At 50.1% G+C, this 23,325-nt stretch overlaps 1 protein-coding gene across 1 annotated transcript; it reads left to right on the top strand.

The window, feature by feature from the left end:
• Window positions 1-5,179: 5,179 nt before the first annotated feature.
• On the top strand, window positions 5,180-6,214 carry LOC119385296 (uncharacterized). Its single transcript, XM_037652767.1, has one exon. It carries the CDS (start codon window positions 5,180-5,182, stop codon window positions 6,212-6,214), a length of 1,035 nt encoding a protein of 344 aa, XP_037508695.1.
• Window positions 6,215-23,325: the final 17,111 nt, after the last annotated feature.

Here is a 23,325-nt window from a genome sequence, read left to right as displayed (position 1 = left end):
GCATCGGGTGAAATGGAATGCTTAACTTATAAAACGTATGAAAATGTTTTTGTCAGAGCGTTTCCAGGTGTGGGCAAGCTATTAAAGCGTGTATTACTGTTAGTTCCTCGTGACATTTACTGCATGTTGGTGGTTCTTCGTCTCTCAGCAGATAGTTGTGTGTGACGTGTGTATGGCCGATTCGTAGTCGGCACAGGACCACTTCAATAAAACGTTCTTGGTGAAAACACGTCTTCCACTCATCAAGGACAGGTTTAATTAGATGAAGCTTGTTGTTGTGTTGTGATTTCCATTGATGCTGCCAATGTGAGGTGATGGCGCGGCGAACTGCATGAATCCCATCCCTAACAGGTATGTCGATATTTGAGTGTAGCATGTGTTTTGCCGTTGCAGCTAATTGGTCCGCTCTTTCATTACCTGGAATACCAACGTGGCTCGGGACCCAGCAGATGCGTATGGTGTGGTCTTCACGTAGGTGAGAAAGCATATTTAGGATATCACCTGTAAATGGCTCATACTGAGATTGAGGATTTAGGGCTCTGAGAGCACTTAGAGAGTCTGTAAAAATTACTGCTTTTTTGTACTTTGAGCTAGTAATATTTCTTACTGCCATCAACAAGGCATAGCATTCAGCGGTGTAGACAGAGACGAACTGCGGCAGTCTGGCTACTTGCTCGTGTAGTCCTCCTACAACGCTGCTTCCAACATACGCAGACGTCTTAGAGCCATCCGTATAAAATCCTTCGTAAGTTTGGTATGTTCCTTGTAGCGCGCGGAATTCCTGCAGTATATGTTCACGTGGGGTGTATTTTTTTTTATATGTGTTAGTGAAAAGTCAAGGTGTTTGGAGAAGTCATTCCAGGGAGCCAATCTAGCTGGTCTTCTGGCGACGGAGAGTGCTTCATTAGGGACATTTAGGGCGTGAAAGTTTTCCTCAAATCTCAGTATTAATGGTCTAATGGCGTTTGGCCTATTCGTGTAGTGTAGTCGTTGGTCAGAGCATGTGATAATGTTGTAGCATATATGGTCTGGTGAAGAACGAACTCTGAGGACATATGTACACATCAGTTGCGTTCTTCTGTACTCCAAGGATGGTTTGTTACTTTCACGAAGTCATCGACGTTCTGAGAATGAAAGCAGAGAACATGCACGATATTGAGAAAGACTGTGCCTTGTTCTTGGACGAGATGGAGATCGCTCGCGGCTACGAGCTCGATCGCGCCGGGAGGGAAAACTATGCCAGAAAAGCCTGACGAGCCTGCACACCACGCGTTAGTGTTCATGGTAGGAGGCCTGAATGCGAGGTGGAAGCAAGTCGTCGCCTACCACTTCACCGGAAGTCATGTAGAGGGTTGTATCCTCAAGGACTACGTCATGGAGATAGTGCAGCTCTGCGCGGACATCTCTCTACGCATCCGCGTTGTCACTTGCGACATGGGCGCTTCGAATCGGGCTATGTGGCGCGAGCTCGGATTCTCCAGCCACAGGAATTCCAGTACTGTGTGTTCAGTACATCACCCCTGCCTGGAAGACAAAGAATTGCTTTCACAGCAGATGCTGCACACGTGCTGAAGAATGTCAAGTCACGGTTGCTCACATCGGAAGTGTTTATTCTGAGTGATGCAACAGTATTCCTGCACAACCTGCCATCCAAAGAAGTGAAAGTGGACCATGTGCGCAGTGTAATACAATATGATGCTGATCGAGAGCTGAAAGTCGCCCCGAGGCTCTCGGAGTTGCACATTGCGCGAGGCCATTTCACTAAAATGAAAGTGGGAGTTGCTGTCCGCTTCTTTAGGGAAGCTCCCGGAGCAATTCGGTACCTAATCAAAGACAAGGTGATAGGGCCGGAGGCAGAGACAACAGCATGGTTTCTAGAGTTGGTATTCAACTGGTACACCCTAATGTCTTCCCGCCACCCGTCAGTTGCTCTCAGCCTTCGAGACATGAAGAGGTACCACGAAGCAATTGAGCTGCTGAACTCGGCCCTTGAAGTTGTTCAAGGAATGAAGATTGGAAGCACGGCGCAGTGGAAGCCTTCACAGGCAGGTTTCCTGATAACAACTATCGTTCTTCGTCTCCAAGACATTCTCTTGCGCAGTGAAGGATATGAATTTTTCCTCACGAGCAGAATCTTGCAAGACTGCCTCGAAAATTTGTTTTCAGTGGTGCGCATCAGGAAGCCTGTTCCGAACGCTTATGACTTGAAGTGTGCTCTGAAGCTTGTGTGCGTGAGCCAGTTCCTTCATGCACCGGGAACGACAAGCTACGAAGTCGACGACGCTAAGTACCTCGCCGACATGCTTTCAAGAGGCATTAAGAGCACGGAGAAGTGGAAGCTGATGTCATTGATGACTTGGAAATTTTGTTCATCGAAGAACTTGAGGCAAACGAATGCAACATCCTTTTCTACATCGGCGGTTTTCTTCTGAAAGGGATGCTGCGAGTTGTAGCGGGATGCGGACATTGCAATTCTGCCTTGTTAGGACCAAGTGAGAGCGAGCACGCATCTCTGACCGTTCTTAAAGAGTATAGACGTGAAGGGGGCAACCTCACATATCCCAGCGAGGATGTTTTGCTGACACTGAAGTCGTGCGAAGAGCACTTCAGGGGCATCATGAGTTGGACTGAGAACTTGCTGCACTTAGGTCCCCTTTGAAGGCGGTGACCGACTATTTGAACAAGATGGTGCGCCCTTGCGTGAAGACCTGCTCCGAGCATGGTGAGTCTGTAGAGAAGCTCCTCATCGCGAGCTATGCACGGCTGATGCTTCGCATACATTTGCGCCACGTTGGTTCGAACGGCGTCAATGAACACGGAAGCAAGACATGCGCTGGGGCAAGCCTCCAGTGGCCGACCGAAGTGGGCTAGTTTTTTTATAGTTTGCATCGTGACCTTTTTCTTTCAGGACACTTTATTGTTTAATAAAGCATTTTGAGTTCATAGACATTTCTCTTATTCGTGATAAAATATCACATGCGCAAGTAATAGCAGCATTGTGATCTTGGAGCTGACCTTTGAAAAATGGTTATTCCAAGTGAATATTGTTGTCGAAGCGATTCCGACACAGCGTCACGGAGGCAGGAATACGACAGCGACACTTCTCGACTGATTAGATCGCACGCTTATATATATATATATATATATATATATATATATATATATATATATATATATATATATATATATATATATATATATATATATATATATATATATATATATATAGACGGAGCTGAAAAACGCAGCAGATCTATGGCAACAACAACATCGTTATTACTCTGTTTCATCTCCTATTCTCCAATAGATCAGTAAGAATTTTTTCTCTCAATGGCCACAAGAAAAAAAAAAGAAAACGAGAGATTCAGTCATGTGAACGCTGTTTCACGATCTCCATCAGCTATAAAAGAAAAAGAGCAATGTAATAAACTTGAATCTTCGTCCCTCAAGATTTGTCAGAGCTACGAGGGCACGCATCATAGGCGGCGAAAGAAAGGAAGTTGAAGTAGCTTCCAAGCGCACAATGAGAACACTAGCGAGCGGCTTGCATGCTGCACGGCCACAGATGAGTGCAGTAAGTTTCGGTAACAGGAAATGGCATGCAAATACTGAATTAGTGTAGATTTATCCTTCAGACAGTCTCCGAGCACAGACACGCGTATTTAGACTGGTCTCTATTGCGCGAAATGCCTGTGGTTGCGCAAAACTCCTGCTATACGCGCGCGTAGGCAGTGCGCTCAGTTGGGAGTGAGATATGTAATGGCGGACGCAGTAGCAGACGACGTGTTGTACCCACCCTGTACCGAGCGGCGGGCGAGGGAAACCATTCAGGCACCCTAAAGGAAGCGAACACGCAGCGCTCCTGGTGCGGATGGCATCACACACGAGCTCCTGAGGAACTTGGTCTCATCCCAGCTCCCTCTCTTGTTAGAGGCATACAACGAGTTTTCGCTGGTGGAGGCCTTCCGGATCAGTGGCGCTCTGCTGTGGTTGTGCCGGTCCTTAAGCGAGGCAAGCCGTCCCGTGAACTCAGATGGTATCGGCCCATCTCCCTCACATCCGTGGCTGGGAAAACGGAGGGAATGGCCCTTCACCGGCTTCAATGGCTCGCGGCGTCTTTGCGCCCGAACAGTGTGGCTTTCGACCTGGTCGCGCAACAGCTGACTGCCTCGCTGCCGTCGTCAGCACCCTTGAGCAGGCCCTGCACGATGGGAAGATGGCAATCCTGCTCCTACTTGACGTTCAGTCGGCTTTCGACTCGCTCCCCACGCGTCCATCACAAGTGCTGTGCGCGCACTCGGTGTTGAGGGCAGACTCTTGAACTATCTGCAAGCTTTCCTCACTGACCGGACGTTTTGTGTGAGCGTGGGGAGAGCGACAAGCTCACCGCGCTCCGTTCACTCTGGTGTACCACAGGGCAGTGTCCTAAGTCCGTTTCTGTTCAACTTGGTGCTCGCGCCGCTCGTGAAGTGCCTCCCAGAAACGGCCGACCTCCCTGTGCGCACGGTGACCTATGCCGACGACGTCGCGCTGTACGTGCGCGGCCCCACTCGCAAGTGCAGTGCTGTGCGCGAACGCATCCAGACAGCACTCGAGCGTGTTGCCGCCTTTTTGGAGGGCATCGGCCTGGTGCTCTCTCCAACGAAGACTGAGGCGTTCGTGGTTCACCGCAGGGCTGCTCCGCGCCGTCATCTCCTGTGCCTACAGCTTCACGGTGCACCGATCGGCTGGCAAAGCTGCGTGCGATACCTCGGGCTCACAATAGACAACCGTCTACGGTGGCTGCCCGCTGTCAAGCGCATTCGCCAGGCCGCCCGTCGTGTCGAGACCTGTGTGCGCCGACTCCTCGCCCGTGGTGACGGCTGCCCCCCGCCTTTGCTTGCACCATCTAAGAGGCAATCGCACTTTCGGCAGTGCATTACGCCCTTCCACTATGCAGGGTGCGGGAGGTGCAGCGACGCGCGTTGGAGCGGGATTACCTGCGTGTGATCCGCATGTGCCACGGTCTTCCCCGCAGTTCTCGTGTGGCAGAAACACTTGCGGAAGCTCGTGCGTGGCCTGTGTCATTAAGATCTAACATGCGCGCCCTCTGTCACATGGAGCGCCCCTTCACCGAGCCCCGGACGCCGGCCCCCTTCTAACCAGACTGCGTGCAGTGCCCAACTCGCGCGTCGGACGAATGCTCGATTTCTACGACAGCTTGGTGGTCGAGGAGCCGACGCCTCCTGCTCACTGGCCCGCCCCACACTGCCGCGAGCCCCTGCGAGTCTCCCTCGAGCTCCACGGTGGCCGCTCCAAGCGCGTTACCCCTCGCTGTGCCATCGCTCAAGAAGCCGCAACGCGGATGCACGAGGACCTCGCCGGCAGGACTCACGTCTTCACTGACGGCTCTGTACTGCAGGACCACTCTGCTGCAGCAGCCTGTGTCGCCCCCGAGCTCGCCACTGACGTCCAGAGACGCCTGAGCTACTGCGCCTCCTCTACCAGTGCCGCGATGGTGGGTCTACAGCTAGCTGCCGATCTCCTTCGCGAGTCTCCGGCGGTCACTAGCGCAGCCATCTTCTGCGATTCCAGGGCAGCCCTGCGCCAACTCGCGATGGAGTATTGCGGCCCTCCGCTCGCCCAGCCCGTCTCCCAGAAACTCCTGGCAATTCGTCGGAGTGGTTGCGAAGTGGTCCTGCAATGGCTACCATCCCACGTCGGCATCGCGGGCAACGAGGCGGCGGACGAACTCGCGAAGCGAGCACACTCCAGCGCGACCCCGCTCACAGACTACGCAACATCGTTCGACTCAGCGCGCATCAACTTTCGCTGTGAGTTGATGCGAGAGCATCCCGACGCGCGGATCGCCGCTGGACACGCCCCACCTCCCCTTCCTGCAACTGGCATCTCCCGCCGCGATCGCGCGCTCCTCCTCACCCTGAGGACCGGCTCGGCGTGGCCCGCGGAACGTAAACATCGTCTCCATGGCGCGGCTGCACCGAAGTGCGTCGATTGTGGCGCGGTAGAAACAGTTGCAGATCTTCTCTGCGAGTGCCCCGCCCTTGTCGACGTTCGGAAGCAGCTCAAAACTGAGTACCACCGCCACGGCCTGCCCTGTGTAACCCTACAGGACTTCCTGTTCCCCACCGGCTACGAGGATCGCCGCCTTGGCGCTCTTGTGGCCCTGATCTCCTTCCTTGAACGCGCGAACCTGATCGAGCGGCTTTTCTAAGCCGCTCGATCAGGTTCGCGTGTTGCATTTTGATCGTGTTGCGGAGGCGGGAGGGAGGCGTCTGGTTTGCCGTTCTAAGCCGCTCGACACGGTAGACCGGGCGCTTCTCTCCCGCCTCCGCTCCAATCACTACCTCATCCTCTTCTCTTTCTCCATCATCCCCCCCCCCACGAGTGTTTTGGTTGAGGTATCCTACACAGAGGCAGTTATCGAGCACTCTTCCCCATTTTCCCTCCTTTTCCTCTCTCATACCCTTATACCAAGAATAATAAAGAGTCACGTCAACCACTGCACTCTGATTTCTTCAGTGACATGTGAAAGTGTCGTCGGAAACAGCTACTGCATATACCACGATAATGAATACCATCTTTTGTTTTAGTGACTCGACGCTCATTTGTGTGCGTGCACTCTGCTATAAAAGCCAGAAGAAGACAGCCCCCGCGTACAAAGTGTCTACTGCTTTCTGTCTTGACGGTAACATCAACGGTTGCACATGTGAATATGCAGCAAGGGAGAAGGGTGCCTGCCACCACATTCTGGGGCTACTCAAGGTGGTTTTGCTGCTGAAGGAGGACGGTTATAATGAGGCACCGCCTGAGCTTTCTTGCACCGAATTACCACAACAATGGAGATGTCCACGAGGAGACAAAATCTCGGCGTGCGGTGTTGACGAAGTTGCCTGGAGGGCTCCGAGACCTGGTGGACTTGAGCACCCTACTCGCTCAAGGCTGTATGAAGCACGTAAAAGACCAAGAAGTGCTGATGAAGTACAGCTGGCTGCTATGAAACTTGGAGAGACGTTAGCAACACATGCACCATCTCCATTTGCAAGGCAACTGCGGAACATGAGGGCAGTGCCTGCAACGTCGACTTTTGGGGAAACTTGTGTGGGCAGCTTGCTGTGTTGCCAAAAGCCAGTACTGCCTCAGCATTTTGCGACGTACATAAGCCCAGACATCCAGTTGGGTGTGACAACACAGGCTGATCACTCAACACCTGTTGAACCAGACCTGTTCACCTCAACAACACTGCTGCTTCATCCATGAGACTACCGGATAAAGAAAAAGCAATATTTGAGGCAAGTACAGAATAACACTGAAGTGGCATTTGGAAGTACTACAAGAGCAACAAAATGTAGTATCTGTCTGGGAGTGCCAATAGTCATTTCCATGATCTGACTGTGTTGAATAACCAAAGCTTACCAGTAGTCTGGATGTTGGCAGAATTTCCATATTTTTAATAATGTGATTATCATCCCTTCGGACCTCACAAAATTCACGATATGTTTGTGTCTTCGTGCCTAACCTTTTGTCTCTGGAATGTTTACCACTTGGTGGTTGATGTTATAACAGGTTTACAGTGATGCTACCGAGGACTTCTGATTTGGAGCAATTTTTGGAGCAGCAAAATTTCCGTTTTGGAGCACTTTGGAGCAGCAAAATTTTCATCTTGGAGCACTTTGGAGCAGATAATTTTGCATCTGGGAGCACTTTGGAGCAGCGAATTTTATATCCTGGAGTGCAATACAGAAGCATATTGCATTAACGTTCAAGCACCTCAGTATTATTATGGGGGCTCTTATGAAGGCTAGAAATATTTCGATTCATTGCAAATCTCATGGAAAAAATCATCTCAGGAGCATAGGCGTGCGCACAGGGGGGGCAGGGAGGGGGCGGCCGCCCCCCCACCTAATCACCTAAGAGGGGGGGGGTGCTCAATCTGCCCCGTACATTGACCCTTGCGATAGCAATTATATGGACACTCTCGGCGGATTTTTGCCGTCGCCGTTGCCGTAATTTTCCGTATAAAGTCCACATTAATTACATCACCACGCGCATTCTAGCCGCGGGTAAAAGCTCGCGAGCGCTGGCGACGAACGCGGCTGAAGCGGAGATTAAACTAGTCGGCCGTCTGTTTCCGCTGCACGGAGAGCGCATGAGATAACATCTTCCCGCGTGCGGGCCTGCCGTCGATTGCTCATCAGAGAGGAAACGCCCCACCCGTCTTTCGTAAGGAGCATGAAGGGACGCCAGGGGAGCGGAAAGGGGGGGGGGGACCGCATCGTTCGAGGGGCGCAGTCGCTTGCGCGCCCGCTATCTCGAGGCATCAGGAGACGGCTCGTAAACTTGCTGTGCTCTCAACGCTTACTTCGCGTTTAGAAAACTCAGAGCAAGAAAACGCTTCGGTTCCTGGAGGGGCCATTTTCCCTTAGCTGCTAGTCTTCGTTTCACAATACAATTTTTTGGTATCGCATTCATTTCTTCGCTCTTAAGCGAAACTTAGTTTTTTTAACCGTTGGCTATTGACCCCCGAAAGCGAGGGGCGGACGTGTAACATGGCGTAGCCGCTTCACTGTGGGCCGTCAGCGACGGGCCCGCTACTGACAGCTGCGCATTTGCGGCTGCTCCGACCAGGAGATATGATTTCACTAATGAGATGACATTTTTAAAAAAGCAAGCAAAAAATTCGAATTGGAACCCTAGCACGTGAGCTCGAAAGGGCAGGGCCTTTTAGGGGGTATTTACCGCAGAGTGATTACAAACTCGGACGTGCTGGCGGAAGGAATTACGAAAAAGCTGTTCTGGATGAAGATACATGGATAAAGTATATCTGAGGAAAAGTGTCAACGCGTTTCCACCGTTCGCGTGCTCTTCCATAAACGCGAAGCAAGAAAAATTCGATATTGTCCCATATATCTACTGCGAGCGATCCCAGATTTCATTCCGCGATGTCCGGAAACAGAAGTGACAGACATTTTAGCGGCACTCATGTAGTTATTACTGAACATGGCTTTCCTTACGTGCCGTGCGACGCTTGAAACGAGCTATCAGCAGCGTGTCTGGAACAGACGACGTCCGCCGATGAATCGCTGTCGCACTTTCTCGCTACCGATAGACCTAGACGTCACGAGCCTCTGCGGAGAGCGCGTTTTGCTGTCGAGTCGACTTGCAGAAGAGAAGCTGCGTCGGCACCGTGCATGGCATCGTGGCTTACTCGGAACGCACGCGCGAGCGCTATTTATTCAGCGGAATAATTCTTGGTCCATGATTGCGACTTTATTGGCAGCCCCAAGATCGAGCTGCACATGTTCTTACGCGCCGGCGGTGCGATTGCCGGTGATAGACGACCCCAAACCCGAGACTTTGGCGCAGTTTGGCGCAAATTTCGTCGATATTATCAGGATGGCGCAGTAAATACAATTCGGCGCACTTTGGCGCAGTTGGCGCAGGAGTGGAATCACTGGGTTTAGCATCATTTTGTTTTGAGGGTTCAAAGCCAGCCACCTCGCTAGCGCTACTAGCGACATTCCCCTTCCTCGGCCATACACTGACTGAATAAACGTTCTTTTGTTGTCAGCCATCAACGCGTCCTGTTTGCGCGCTGGCTCGCTCAGCGTCACACATGGTGTCAGAAGACCCGACGAAGTAGGCCTAGCTTCGTTGACCTAACCAGACGTCTTCGCCGGACAGCTACGCACCCGTGCAGCCTTGCCATAGCTACAGCAACAGTAGGAACTGTCACGTCTTTGCTCCCAGCACCGAATCCCCTGGATACGACGCAAGATCGTTGGGTAACATGGAAACTTTGGGAGAGCGACTACAAACTCTACGCCACAGCGACTGGACTCTCCGGTAAGCCTAAAGAAGTTCAAGCGGCAACATTTCTCGTCATAATTGGAGAAGAGGGACGGAGGATTTACCGCATGTTTAACCTTGAAGACGAAGCGGACCGTAACGACGTAGACAAGCTGTTAAAAAATTTGAAGAACACTGCAAGCCCGTCGTCAACCTCGCGTACCACGACTTTGTAGATCAAAAGCCGGGAGAGCGTTTCGATGAATGGCTCACAGAACTCCGAACGCTGGTTCGCAACTGCGAGTATGGGCAACTTGAAGAGAGAATGTTGAAGAGTCGCATCATCATAGGTATAAAAGACAAGCGTCAACAAAGCCAGTTAATCAACGACAACCCAGATTTCCACAAGCTCGTCGAAATTTGTCGCACGAGAGAACGAAGCAAGGAGCAAATCGGATACAGAGAACGACCCAAGGAAGTCACGGCAACGCTGACAAAAACCCGGACTCCCCCGAAGAGGTCAACCTTGTGCAAAACGACAAAACATGCACGAAATGTGGCTACGCATTCCACAAGAATCAGTCCTGCCCCGTAGAAGGCAAGAAATGCAAGCAGTGCGGGAAACGCAACCACTTTGCGAGCGTCTGTCGGTCAAAGACGCCAAGCAAGAGGAACGCGGCACAGACGAAGACTCGAACATTTGATAGACTAGAATGCGAAGCAAACTACTTTCTTCATGCTGTCTCGCCGACCCACACGCAAACGAGTGGAGTTTGGAAGGCCGAGATTGAAACTGAGGGCAAGCCAGTGCTCTGCAACTTAGACACAGGAGCGAACTGTTCAGTGATTTCGCTCAAGCAACTGAAAGCAGTTAAAGTACGCAACCGGAAGCAAGCAACACATTGCTTAACACGTTTTTTGGACAGAAGAAAAAAGCTATAGGAAGAGTGACCCTGTAAGCTACTAGCAAACACGGATATGCTCAGGCACATTTTTTCGTTGCGCAAGAAGGCGTACCAACAACTCTCTGCGGTGAACTGTCTCAGAAGCTAGGACTCATTCGACTTGTGGCCGCACTCACAACGGCAGACAGGGCTAGGCAAAGATACTTTCAAATTGTATCGCGACACAATACAAGATACTCCGGCAAGAAGTATATGAGTACAGATACAAGATACCGCAACACCGATTGTATCCAGTACGATACATTCTAATCGTATCTTAAGACACTTCAAGACATTCGGAAATTTGTTATTCTATATCTGTATATACGGTAATGGAGCATTAAACGCCGATGCAGAAAAATGTTCGCTTGAAAGTTTATTAACTGAGACCAATTTTGATTCATTTTAATGAAATGTCTGTTAGTATCTCAAAAGCTTTTTTTTATTTCTTGCTCAAGGTATATTACTTTCGTTCCGAAACAAGTCATTGGCGTTGCTTTAGCTGCTTATCATGACACTTCTTTATACACTTCGCTGATAACAGTTTTTGCTTACCGCCTTTGTAATTGGGCGGAGTCTTTGCTCTGCTTGCCGACCAGCTAGCGGGCTGCCATCTAATCACAAGAACTTCAATAAGAAGCCTTCGCACAATGGTGCAGATACCGTTGTTTAGTTCTACCTTGCCCGTACACGTATCACAGCTTTCGCAATACCCGATCACCGGACAGGTGTACGTCAGCGAGAACGCTGGTAGCGACATTCTTTGCGACGCATCGTGTTTACGTAGAGGCCATAAAACTGCAAGTCCTTTTATATTCTAGTTATCTCCTGGCGTAAAGTGTTGATTAGTGACGTACTCAGTAATGCGCGATCTTTAAAAAATTTTCTTTAATGAAAGAACATTTGAAGCCCAGAAAACGTGTCAGACGTGTTCTATAGTTCCATAAAGAGCCGCAGGACACCGCCGCTATTCACACTATATTGCCACTGAAGCTCCGATTACCTGTGATTAGTAACAGTAAAAATATTTCGAGTAGACTAAGAAAGAAAAACAAATATAACTAAGTAAAATAGAAAAGCGGTTCTGTATCAAACACAGCGAATTACTGCAGGAACACCATACAGGCGGCACCCCCAAGAGTTAATAATAATTGTTGCGTTTAACGTCCCACAGAACCACGATATTAGATAGACGCCGTAGTGGAGGGCTCCAAAAATATCGACCACGTGGTGTTATAAAACTTAAATATAAGCACACAGGCATCGAATTGCGGCCGCCGCGACGTGCGGGTTAGCAGTCATAGCCCCTAGACCACCGCGGCTGGTAACCCTGTTATGACTGGCAGTCGGTGGCGATGCGCGGACCATGAGAATCGGCGGGCGAGGCGTTCTCACACTGCTAAAACACCTGCATCCTTCCACGAAACGGAATTCCTGGGACGGCGAGTGACCAACAATGGGCAGAATCTCTGCCTCAAAGTCTGGGACGGCAAAGCCGGAGACAATGGGCCACCTGGGCTTGGCTTGGTACGCTGCCGAAGCGACCTGACGGGTATGTTTGGATGGGAGTCCCCGCAAACCTTCTTCTGCCCTTCGGGGAATAGAAGAGCCCGAGGAACTTGTCCTATTTCCCCCACCTGTGTGCCGTCGTCCGGTGCTGCTTCAAGAGTGCAACGACCCCTCAGCGACAGTGAAATGGACTGTGCCATGGTGGGTGGGGTCGTGTGTGTGATTGGTGGTCATCAAGAAGGAGGAGCCAGCCTGAGGGGTTAAAACGACGGTGCTGAGTGAAAAATGGGGCTCTGAGCCCTCGGTAACAGGCTCATCCAATGCGCTCGTCGCTGAACTCTTACCTTGTCACTATGTAATTGAGTGTTCAAAAGTGCCAGTAAACTTGTTATTGTTTTCCCATCTTGCTAGCCTCAGTTCCTCAACCCGGAGACTCGACTACGCTACCAAACGGAGTCCGGGTACGACGCTGCCCTATCGTAGCAACAGCCTGGTTGCCGAGAAGGGATGGATCCAAATACCCAGGCACGACAACTGGTGGCAGCGGTGGGATCTGAAGCTACAAGCGACAACAACAGTCGGCCTAAGGGAATGCAGCTGTCTCGAGACATCGATCACGTGTGGGTGAGTGCTTGGCTTTTCCTTTGATGTGGACCAGGTTCTAAACGAGGGTTTTAGAACTGGTAGATAACTTTGCCGAGAGACTCAAGGTTCCGTACTCTCGGATAGTTGTTTCGGAAGTAGCGGGCACTCGGGACGATCATGGATTTGCAGAAGCTGCAGGAGCCGGACTTGTTGCTGTTGTGTAAAGAACTGGGGATAAATACAAAGGGTTTGGCACGAAAATCCCTAATAATACAGGCAATCATTGATTTGGGGGTCGATGATGAGGAGCTGTGTGAAGAATGGGAATACGCCAACCAAAATAAGGAAGAGCGGCTCAGACACTGGGAGAGAGAGGAACTCCGCGAGCGTGAAAGAGAAGAAAAGGAAAAGGAAGAAATGAGGTGTGAGCGTGAATTAGAGGAACGCCGCGCGAAATTAAGGAAGCGCGAGATTGTGCTCCGTAAACTAGAAGTCAAGGTAGAACTCCTGGAGTTGAGTAAGAGGTCGGGAAGTTGTCCCCAGCGTGTGGTACCTCTTCTCAACAAGAAGGCAGAGTTCAAGATGTCAAGGTATATGCAGCCATATGTGGTATCAGGGGATATCGGCCTATATCTTGCTGAATTTGAACAAATGTGTGAAGAACTGTCTTTTGAGCGAGACGCTTGGTCTCAGGGGTTATTGTCAGTTCTGCCCAGTGAGGCAGTTGAGGTTGTTGCGCGACTCAGTGAGAAGGACGCGGACAACTACGATGTAATTAAGGCATCTTTATTCCGGAGTTTCGGAATATCTGGTATAAGAGAGGAATGGCGCGCAGAACTCGAAAGAGACAACGCCGCGCAGAACTCGAAAGGGAGGAAAAGAGGCGTGAGCGTGAAAAAGAGGAACGCCGCGTAAAACTCGAAGCAAATAGACAGGCGTTCGAGGAAAGGAGGCGGAAACGTAAGAGCGAGAGAGAGAACAGCGAGCGACAGGTCGCCGTTGGCGAGATCGCGCCAGAGAAAGGCCCGAGCTTTCAAGAGTGCCTGAAGGTAAAGCATATAGAGAATGAGGCCCTGGCCGGTCTAGAGTTAGAGACAATTCCGAAAGACGTTCCTTGCGTGGATGAGATTTGTACCAGTCGCCCTATTGGGCTCAAGGAGGAGCTGGAAACCTTCCTCGTGCCGCAAAAGGACGTTTCGGAATCGTCAACCGTGAACACGGTTAGCGTGCTGGCTAACCATAGCAAGGACGCGAAGCTTCAAGGGTTAGGCGATACCGTCGGTGAGGACCCAGGTTCAGATTTTATCAGCGCTGACGCAGATAATTTGGCCCGACAGTCCGACGTAACGGAGAATTCAAGTGTGAGCAAGATAGGTGTAGCGGAAACACCAACGAGCTGCACGGCTCCGCATGTCGCGACCCGAAGCGATGATGAAGGCGTCGAGGGAAAGGATGTTTGCCGAAAGCGCAAGAAAAGAAAGAGGCGAAAGCGTTCGGCGGACGTTTCGGAACCGTCAAAAGTAGACACGGTTAGCGGGGCGGCCGACCATAGCAAAGACTCAACGCTTCAGGGGTGCAGCGATGCCATCGGAGAGGTCCCAGTTTCAGAATTTGTGAGTGTTGACACAGATAATTTGGCCAGACAGTTCGACATGGCGGAGGAATCGAAAAGCTTGCGCGAGAAAGGTGTAGCACAAGCACCAACGAGCTGCAAAACTCCGCATTTCGCGACCCGAAGCGATGATCGAGGCATCGAGAGAAAGGAGGTCCGCCGACATCGTAGAAAAGGAAAGTGGCGGAAGCATTCAGCTCAGCGTAAGCTTAAGAAAGGTCCCACCCCGGCGCGAGAAAGACGCAAGCGTAGGCCAACGGACAGTTTGCGGAAACGTAAATTGAGGCGTTCATTCAGCCGCAAGCAGCGAGAGGGGCGCAGAGGAAGAAAGCAAGGTGCGCTCCCACGACGGAAGGCGAGGTTGGGATTGACAGCTTCGGGAGAGCAGGTGGGTCCGAGTCGTCAAAGTCGAAAGGCCAGTGTACGGCGGGTAACAAAGCACCGCGCGGAGGCGAGCGCAAAGGGAGAATGGACAGGATTTCCCCCCCGTTTCTGGCATTCCATTCGCCTTCCTGAGGGGAGCCGACCGAGGTGCCGAATGAAGTGTGACGGTAGAGTGCAGCTGATAGCTCGTGCATATTGTAGCCTCTGGCGAGCTAGAAAGCAGGCAGGTCCGCGGCCCCATCGGGTACGATTCAAGCGAATCTAATTGATAAAAGGGGAACGGTCAGTTCGAGTAATTTTGCAAGTGTGTGCAAACTAGGATTACTCATTGTTTTGGTTAGGAATGTAGAATTCAGCCAGTTTAATACTGCGTGTTACGAGATGTGGTGCAAAGGTTTAAGAAGAAAAACCGCGCAGTAGTAAAGGCTGAAGAGAGCATCGAAGTTCTTTATTCCTTAGGATGAACTTCTGATGAAGGTGTTTTTAGCGCGAAAACTGTATTTTTTCTAGTTTTGAAAAGTTTAGTGCGATATCGTATGCGTTCACTTCCATGTCGATTTGGGGTGAATAAGAATTTGAGGAGAGATATTAGCATCAGTTTCCGAAATGAGTTTGGCACTGAGCGGTGCAGTTTTCGTTACGCGCTATTGGAATTGACAGGCATTTGGTGCAAGGTTTTAGCATAAAACCAATGCAAATGTTTTGAGGTGCTTTTGAAGTGTATTGCACCTGGGGTTATTTTTTTGTTGTACAATGTGCGTTGTTACGTAACATAAGGATCAGTTTTTAGAAGGACTTAGAGGGATTAGGTGAGTGGTTAGTTGTACTTTGTCTTTTGCGACGCTAAAGGAATGAGGTAATTGAAGCGCTCAGGAGAGCACAGTGGTTTTTATCAGAGGCGTTGGCACGGGCAGGTAACTTTAACCGAATGAACCAGTTAGAAAGCAGTGTTTATCCAGTTATGTTTTGTTTTTTTTTCTTGTGAAGGAATAATGATCGAGTGATCACACAAGCGGATCATTAAGCTTTTCCAAACGTTACGGTGTGAGCGATTGTTCCGGCATGTATGAGTCGCGGTCGAACCTTTTGTTGGGGTTCTGACTGTAAAGGATGAGAAGGTCGTTTTGCAGGTGCAATCGTAGACTATTTAAGTCACGGCGTAGGCCTAGGTTTCAGGAAACCTAGTGAGCTTGAGAGCTCGGCAGTAGTAGACTATCCGCGGCCCAAAACAAAGACGGACGAAGGGGCGTTTTGGGGCTCGCTGGAATGCAGTCTTTGCATCGGAATTTATTCATCGTTGGTCACCCCTTGACCGATGTTGTTCGCGGGACAGAACAGGCGAAAGTAGTTTAAGATGAAAAGAAGGAAGCTGCCTTCTTTAAGCGCGAAGGCGGTACTGATTAACCGTCCGGTTTTGCGAGCTCCCGTTTACGACCGAGAGTTCACGGTCCAGAGTTATGCGAGTGATCGAGGCCTAGGTGCCGTTCAGTGTTAGAAGGATGACGAAGGTAATGAACATCCCGTGCTCTACTTGAGCCGAAAATTGAGCTCTCGCGAGATGGCGTACTGCGCTTCAGAAAGGGAGTGCGCTTGCATTGTGTGGGCCATTCATTAGTTGCAGTGTTATCTCAGAGGCGTCAAATTCAGCGTAGATACGGATCGTTATCCCCTTGCCTGGCTGCAAACCGCGACATCAAAGAACAGTCACCTTCTGAGGTGGAGTTTGATTTTTAGGTAATATCATTTCGACATTAAGTATAAGAAGGGCAAATTGAATGGAAACGCTGACGCGCTTAGCCGCTCTTTCTAGCGATTCTGGGGTGCTCTTCCCAATGTCTTGAAATTGATATTTGAGTTTTTTTTTCGTGCAACTTTTTGTTTGTTTGAGTAATGTAGCACGTTTGATTCCTCAGCATAAGTAAGTCCTGAGAGTTTTGAGTGTGAGCTTTTCGTATAAAGCTAATAATGAAAGTTTGTTTCCCAACCCTCTTTTGGCCTGGTTCGCTCGGAGGCGGCCGAGTGCTTGCTCTGCATGTGGTTGAGTTTCAGAGAGGCCGCAGAATTTGGGTTGCAACTGACCAGACAATGCTTCAAGCGAAGACGAGCTTTGGGCATTCAACGGTGGCGAATTCCGTCGACCCTTCGAGCAGCAGCGGTGGCTGCTACCCTCCGTTTCTCCACTGGCGAGGGAGGAGGCTGTTATCACTGGCAGTCGGTGGCGATGCGCTGACCATGAGAATCGGCGGGCGAGGCGTTCTCACACTGCTAAAACACCTGCATCCTTCCACGAAACGGAATTCCTGGGACGGCGAGTGACCAACAATGGGCAGAATCTCGGCCTCAAAGTCTGGGACGGCAAAGCCGGAGACAATGGGCCACCTGGGCTTGGCTTGGTACGCTGCCGAAGCGACCTGACGGGTATGTTTGGACGGGAGTCCCCGCAAACCTTCTTCTGCCCTTCGGGGAATAGAAGAGCCCGAGGAACTTGTCCTATTTCCCCCACCTGCGTGCCGTCGACCACCGGACAGTTGCTGCTTCAAGAGTGCAACGACCCCTCAGCGACAGTGAAATGGACTGTGCCATGGTGGGTGGGGTCGTGTGTGTGATTGGTGGTCATCAAGAAGGAGGAGCCAGCCTGAGGGGTTAAAACGACGGTGCTGAGTGAGAAATGGGGCTCTGAGCCCTCGGTAACAGGCTCATCCAATGCGCTCGTCGCTGAACTCTTACCTTGTCACTATGTAATTGAGTGTTCAAAAGTGCCAGTAAACTTGTTATTGTTTTCCCATCTTGCTAGCCTCAGTTCCTCAACCCGGAGACTCGACTACGCTACCAAACGGAGTCTGGGTACGACGCTGCCCTATCGTAGCAAAAACCTGGTTGCCGAGAAGGGATAGATCCAAATACCCAGCCACGACAACCCCTAATAGCTATGAGAATTAGGCATTTAAGGTAAGACCACAGAAAATGCAGTGCCTATGTCAAATAGCGTAAACCGACTCGTTGAGACGCTCATTGGAAAAACGGAGTATTTTGTATGACAACGTTTCTCCAATCCCTTTGCTAACATCTTTGAGATGGCTCCTAATAGTTTACGTTATCATGAAAACTCAAGTTGAAGTATTGAACTATTGAAACATGCATTTAACAAAATACAAAGATTCCATTTTTCTATTGTCCTATTTTATTAGGCAAAGAGTTCTCGAATTAAGAAAAAGTGCTTCTCAGAGTGTGACAGTGCCTGTCTTAAAGGTGAACATTTGACAGTTCTGTCTGGTTGGGACGAGATTAACGGTGAAAAAGTGGCACCGACCAAACTAATCAATAAAAGTAAAAAATTTTTGCACTTTATAAAAATGTAAAATCCGACCGTCTCGGGTCCCACTTGGACCCTTCTTCAGGTGTGATTGGAGGGCAATAAACTCTGCTGCTGTCTGGTGCCCTCCAGTCGCCCCTAAGGAAGTGTCCGAGTGGGACACGAAACTTCAGGTTTTACATTTTTATAAGGTACAAAAAATTTTTACTTTTAATGATTACTTTGGTTGGTGCCACTTCTTCAGTGTAGCACCTGTCTAGTATGGCAGATACAACTCTGCGTAAACTCACAAGGTGGAGGAAAGTTTGTGGAATGGCAACTTATTGTCATCCACAGATCCTGCAGCAGAAAACAACATAGAAAACATGCAAGGTTTTATAAAAGACCTTTGCAGTCTCTTGCTTTCAAACAGAGCTAATGAGCTCACTCGAATTCATGCCCAAAGTTAATGAGAAAATAGTCTCATTTCTACCTTTGTTTACATGCAATTTGCAGGAGTCATGGATAATTGCTCTGAAAAACAAATTTAATAATAGTAGAAAAAAGGCACAACACGCATCACATGAAATGGAGCTGATGAAGCACACCCAAGAGGCCGAGGGTGCCGGTGGAAGATACGGCTACTAAGAAGCTGTGCCGGCTGTCCGTAAGTGTTTGCTTAATATATATTTACCTCGGCGCAACAATATTTTTTTTGTGCTGTGTGAAGAGTGCTGGTGAAATGTCATCACTGGTGCGCATTTCTAAGCCTATTTTTGTTTGACTTTGCTTGGTGTACACCACTAATGCTGTCCCTTGATTGACATGTTGCAGGACAATGCTGACCTCATTATTTATGGGGAGACAGCAGAGGCGTGTCAGCGGCATCATGAATGGCTGATGGAAAATGCCTCCACTGCAGAAGATTTTGAGCTTCGGCCTCGCCTCCTCGCCACGGCAAAAGAGCGCCATGATCGGCTGCAATGCATAACGCTCCCGCAGGCGCTTTTGGAATATCCATTCCTGGCCACGGAACAATCAATCAGTACGCTCCTATCCTTTCTCTCTTTTTTGACATCTGTGGTAAACATTGTGGTCTTTCTTTTCAGTTGCTCCTTGAGTTTGACCTGCTCTTTAAGAAGAAAATTTGTGACGAAATCTCGCAAGGATTCCAAAGAGTGTGTGACTTCATCCTCAGGCATGGGTACTATAGGAGGAAGTTGCAGAGTTTTCAGCCTTAGCCTCTGGTAATGTGTACCTGTTGTCCATACACGTTTAATGTTATCATGAGAGCTATTGTTTCTTTCGAGCATCAATCATTTCTATGGTAGTAATTAGCTTTATCACTGGTTTTCAACAGTCTCATCTAGAGTGATTGTGTAAGTGTGCGTTAGCACTTTGTTTGAACGAATGAAGAAATTAATCTATTTTTATTCCTACCCATGGCAGCTGTACTTCTATGAAGGCGGAATTAAATAAAACGCTTCGGTACCGCACATTGGATGCTCGTTTACCACCAAGGAAGTCGAAATGTGCTTTTATGTAATGCCTCAAATCAGATTGTCACTGTGGCACGTGAAAATGGAGGATTTCATTTCAATTCTCATTTTGTGTAGACCCCAAAGTGTGGACGCCTAATCGAAGACGACTGAAGAAGACTGCTGTGCCTTCGCAGAATTTGCCCATAAGAACTCATGACAAAAGGGACTTGTCAAGGATACAGGAAGCAGCAGCTCGAGATGCCCGTTCCTCCGCTAAACATTGTCATGGTATGTTCTGGCCTTGGGGAACCCCAACGGCTTTTCCAGAGTGCCGCGGAACCCATAATTTTTGCTTGAGCATGAGGGAGGACAATTGAAAACGGCAGAAGGGGGGGGGGGGGGGTTAACGCCTTTCGACGCGCGCAACCACAGTATTAGCACTCCCCACGTTGGCCTGTTCTCTTTTCTTTAATGTCGAAGGCCATCACCGTTGATGTAGGACTCCCGATAATACGTAGAACTGCGATTAGCCCCCGCACCGCTCCGTGACTCGGGTAAAGCGCCAGCCAACCATACACTGCATGCTTCAGGCACCGCACAGCGTAAGCAATGCGTTCAGTGCGTAAACAAAGCGCCGGACGTACAGAGGCCTGTTTTATTGCGATAGCAATTATATGGACAGTCTCGGCTGGTTTTTGCAGTCACCATCGCCATGCACCGTATATGTATAAGTATGTATATATACATAAAAGTCCCAAAGAAAAATAATTCGGAAAAATGCTTCTGAAGCGCGGAATCGAACATGCGACCTCTCGCTCCGCAGCGCGTGGCGCTAACTACTACGCCACAAGACGTAGATCCTTCAGGTAGCTAACGGCGAGCGTTATATACACACCCTTTACCGCTGGCAGGACTCAGAGACGGCAGGCGCTTATAGACCTCGAGAGCTGGTATGGTGGCGCTACTGCTCTCGCCCTCTGCCGGGACAGCGGCATACTGTTAGCAACAAGAGCTTGATTTGGGCGAGTTGGTTCATGCTGAATATCGTGGGTACAGCGCAACATCAGTAGGAAAAAAAAAACGACACACAGGAAAGAGCGCTGCGACACACAGCGCTCTTTCCTGTGTGTCGTTTTTTTCCTACTGATGTTGCGCTGTACCCACGATATTCGTACTGTTAGGATTGTCGCCTACAGGCCCGTCTGCATGTTTCAGGGCGGCGGCGGCGACGGTTGCGGCGGCCGCTGTTCCTCAATAACGGCAACCGTAGGTGTTTTTTTTTTTGTCTGCGTATACAAATACGCTGTGCTAACTTATGTTTATTTATGTTTTGCTTCCTGTCTGAAAAACCTCTCAAACTACAGCCGTTTAAAGCTGTAGCCAAAAAACCAGCATGCAGCGACTCTTGTTAAAGTAAGCATTCCACAAAACTTTGTCCCCTTTTCGCCTCAAGCCATTCGAGAAAGACAGACCCCCCTCAGTCCTTTTTTTTTAGGCGAAAACCGAATTGCGAGCCCTACTAAAAGAAAGGGGTGGGGGAAGCAGAGAAAACACAGCTGCTTGCGCCGGAAACAAGTTCTGTTCCGTCCCTTCTGTTCTGTTCCGTCCCTGTGTGGGGGGGGGGGAACAGTAGACCCCCCCCACACACACACACACAAACAAACACGCTCACAACTCACAACGCGCACACACGCACACAGGCGCGCGCGCACACATATTTTTACAGACAGTGAGACTGCAAGCGCCCATCAGTTCGTCACTGGTTGTCGTCTGCTAGGAAAGCGCATCGCCAGCCCGCGCGTGAACGTGAGGACAAGGAGCGACGATCGTGTGTTGTTCTGCGGTTTCCGTAGGATTGAAAAACGTGTTTCAAAAGGAGTTGTTCGTCGCTTGGTACGAAGTGCATGTGAGTGGTCAGTGTGTGGTCTGAAAGAAGAATTGATGTGCGCGATGGAATCTTCCGACATTTTGTGGAAATGCATAGTGCAATTGAAAACCGTGGTCTACGACGTACGAGTAGAGGTGAGCTTTTGATTTTTCAATACTCAATGTGAGCTGAGCCATATCGAACTCTTTTTGTTCCCAGCGAAGAGGTCGCTGCAAATGCGTGTCTGATTTCGCACCCGCTACCCCTGCTCGCTGTTCTGGCTGGCAAGAAATCACGCGTGAGAGCAGAAGACGCAGACAGGCACATTGCCCCTCTAGGTGGCCGTTCTGAGCCTGCTATCATCCTATTTATTTGTGACCTTGTAAGTTTGTGTATACATTTAAAATAAATAATAAAAGGCGAAAAAAGGGTCAAGACAGTGAGGACACTTGCGCACGGAATTCGAGGCGTTGCTTAAGCGCCGCACAGCTGCGGTAGAGTTGTCTTTCAATTTCGTCCGACTTCTGTGGTAACCGGCAGAATTTTAAAGCTAGTTGCTTCCGAACGGTGTTCCTACAGCTGTTGTGCCAGCCATGCACGCAGAAGTACGAAAAAGTACCGAACTTCTACGACGTTTTTACGTCCTTTCGGCGAGGAGCCATGCGTTTCTACCGTGACTGCGCGCCCGGGAGCAAGAAACGACAATCCCAACTTTTCCGCCGCGGGCGTCTGGTGGCGCTGGCTGTTCGGTTCAAAGCTGCAGCGCACAAGGCCTATAAGGGTTTCTTCATTACCAGCAAGATGGCGCGAGCAGCGCAACGGGCGCATTTAAAAGTCGTCGGCCAGCTCGCTCGCTGCTAATATTTGCGCAGGGAGAACCTCGCCCTTCCGCTGTCTGCTCGCGCGGTAGTTGCTGCCGGGGGCGCAGATGTTTCTGCAGCGTAGCAGCGCGTCCATCACGGGCCGCCTTTCTTGCTATCGCATTCACTGCTTCGCGCTTGCGGCGAAACTGTGACTTTCTTGTTATTTTTTGCAAAACAAAAAAGGAGGCATGCCAGTTGCCGGGGCGTAGGCACAAATATTTTACGGGGGGGGGGGGGGGGGGCACGGGCCCAGTATGCCACCCCTGGATACGTCACTGGCCAGTCGTGCAGCCGTCGACCGATACACCGGTCGTAAAGCTAAGCCTAAATGCTCGTGCAGCCCACAGCCGGCACGAAGAGACGCCTCTGACGCGTATCAAAGCGCTCGTTGCGCGTTTTGATTACAACAACGATCAGCGGCAAATTACCGTGTATGAAAACTGTGCCACGTGATCGCCAATGCGCCATGAGCCACGAATAAAGTGCCGAGATGCCCGTTAATGTCGTTTGAACTGGTCTGAACGCTCACGAGCATGAATCACCAGCGCTCCGCGCGTTCTGTCTCCACGGGTCCATAAATTGTGCAAGTTTCATGGCGCACACTAGAGGACGAGTCTTTAGTGCTGCTACCACGTGGGTCCCTCGCTACTTGCAGACACCCAATCTGTAGATGTGGCATCGATGGCTTCGTTAAATGCAATATGCGATGCAAATTTGCTTGTCTAAATAAACTAGTTGCTAATGAAGGTAAAACGGGAGCGGGTTGAATTCGTTCTGGCCGATCGCCAGAACCTTAAGATGTTCTACACAGAACCCCTGGGTTCTGTGGAACCCAGTTTGAGAACCCACGCGCTAGAGCATCACAGAGAGGCGTCGCATGCAGGAAGACAGTTGACACCGCGCTGACGCAACAAGGTACTCGCCCACGGTCAACGCGAGCGTTGTCAACGGTCAACGCATACGAAAACTGCAGCGACCGGAGGAACACACTACGCACAA

This window comes from Rhipicephalus sanguineus, chromosome 3, assembly GCF_013339695.2.
Source record: "Rhipicephalus sanguineus isolate Rsan-2018 chromosome 3, BIME_Rsan_1.4, whole genome shotgun sequence".
NCBI lineage: Eukaryota > Metazoa > Arthropoda > Arachnida > Ixodida > Ixodidae > Rhipicephalus > Rhipicephalus sanguineus.
The sequence above is the reverse complement of the archived record's forward strand: the minus strand, read 5'-3'. Positions and strand labels throughout refer to the sequence as shown.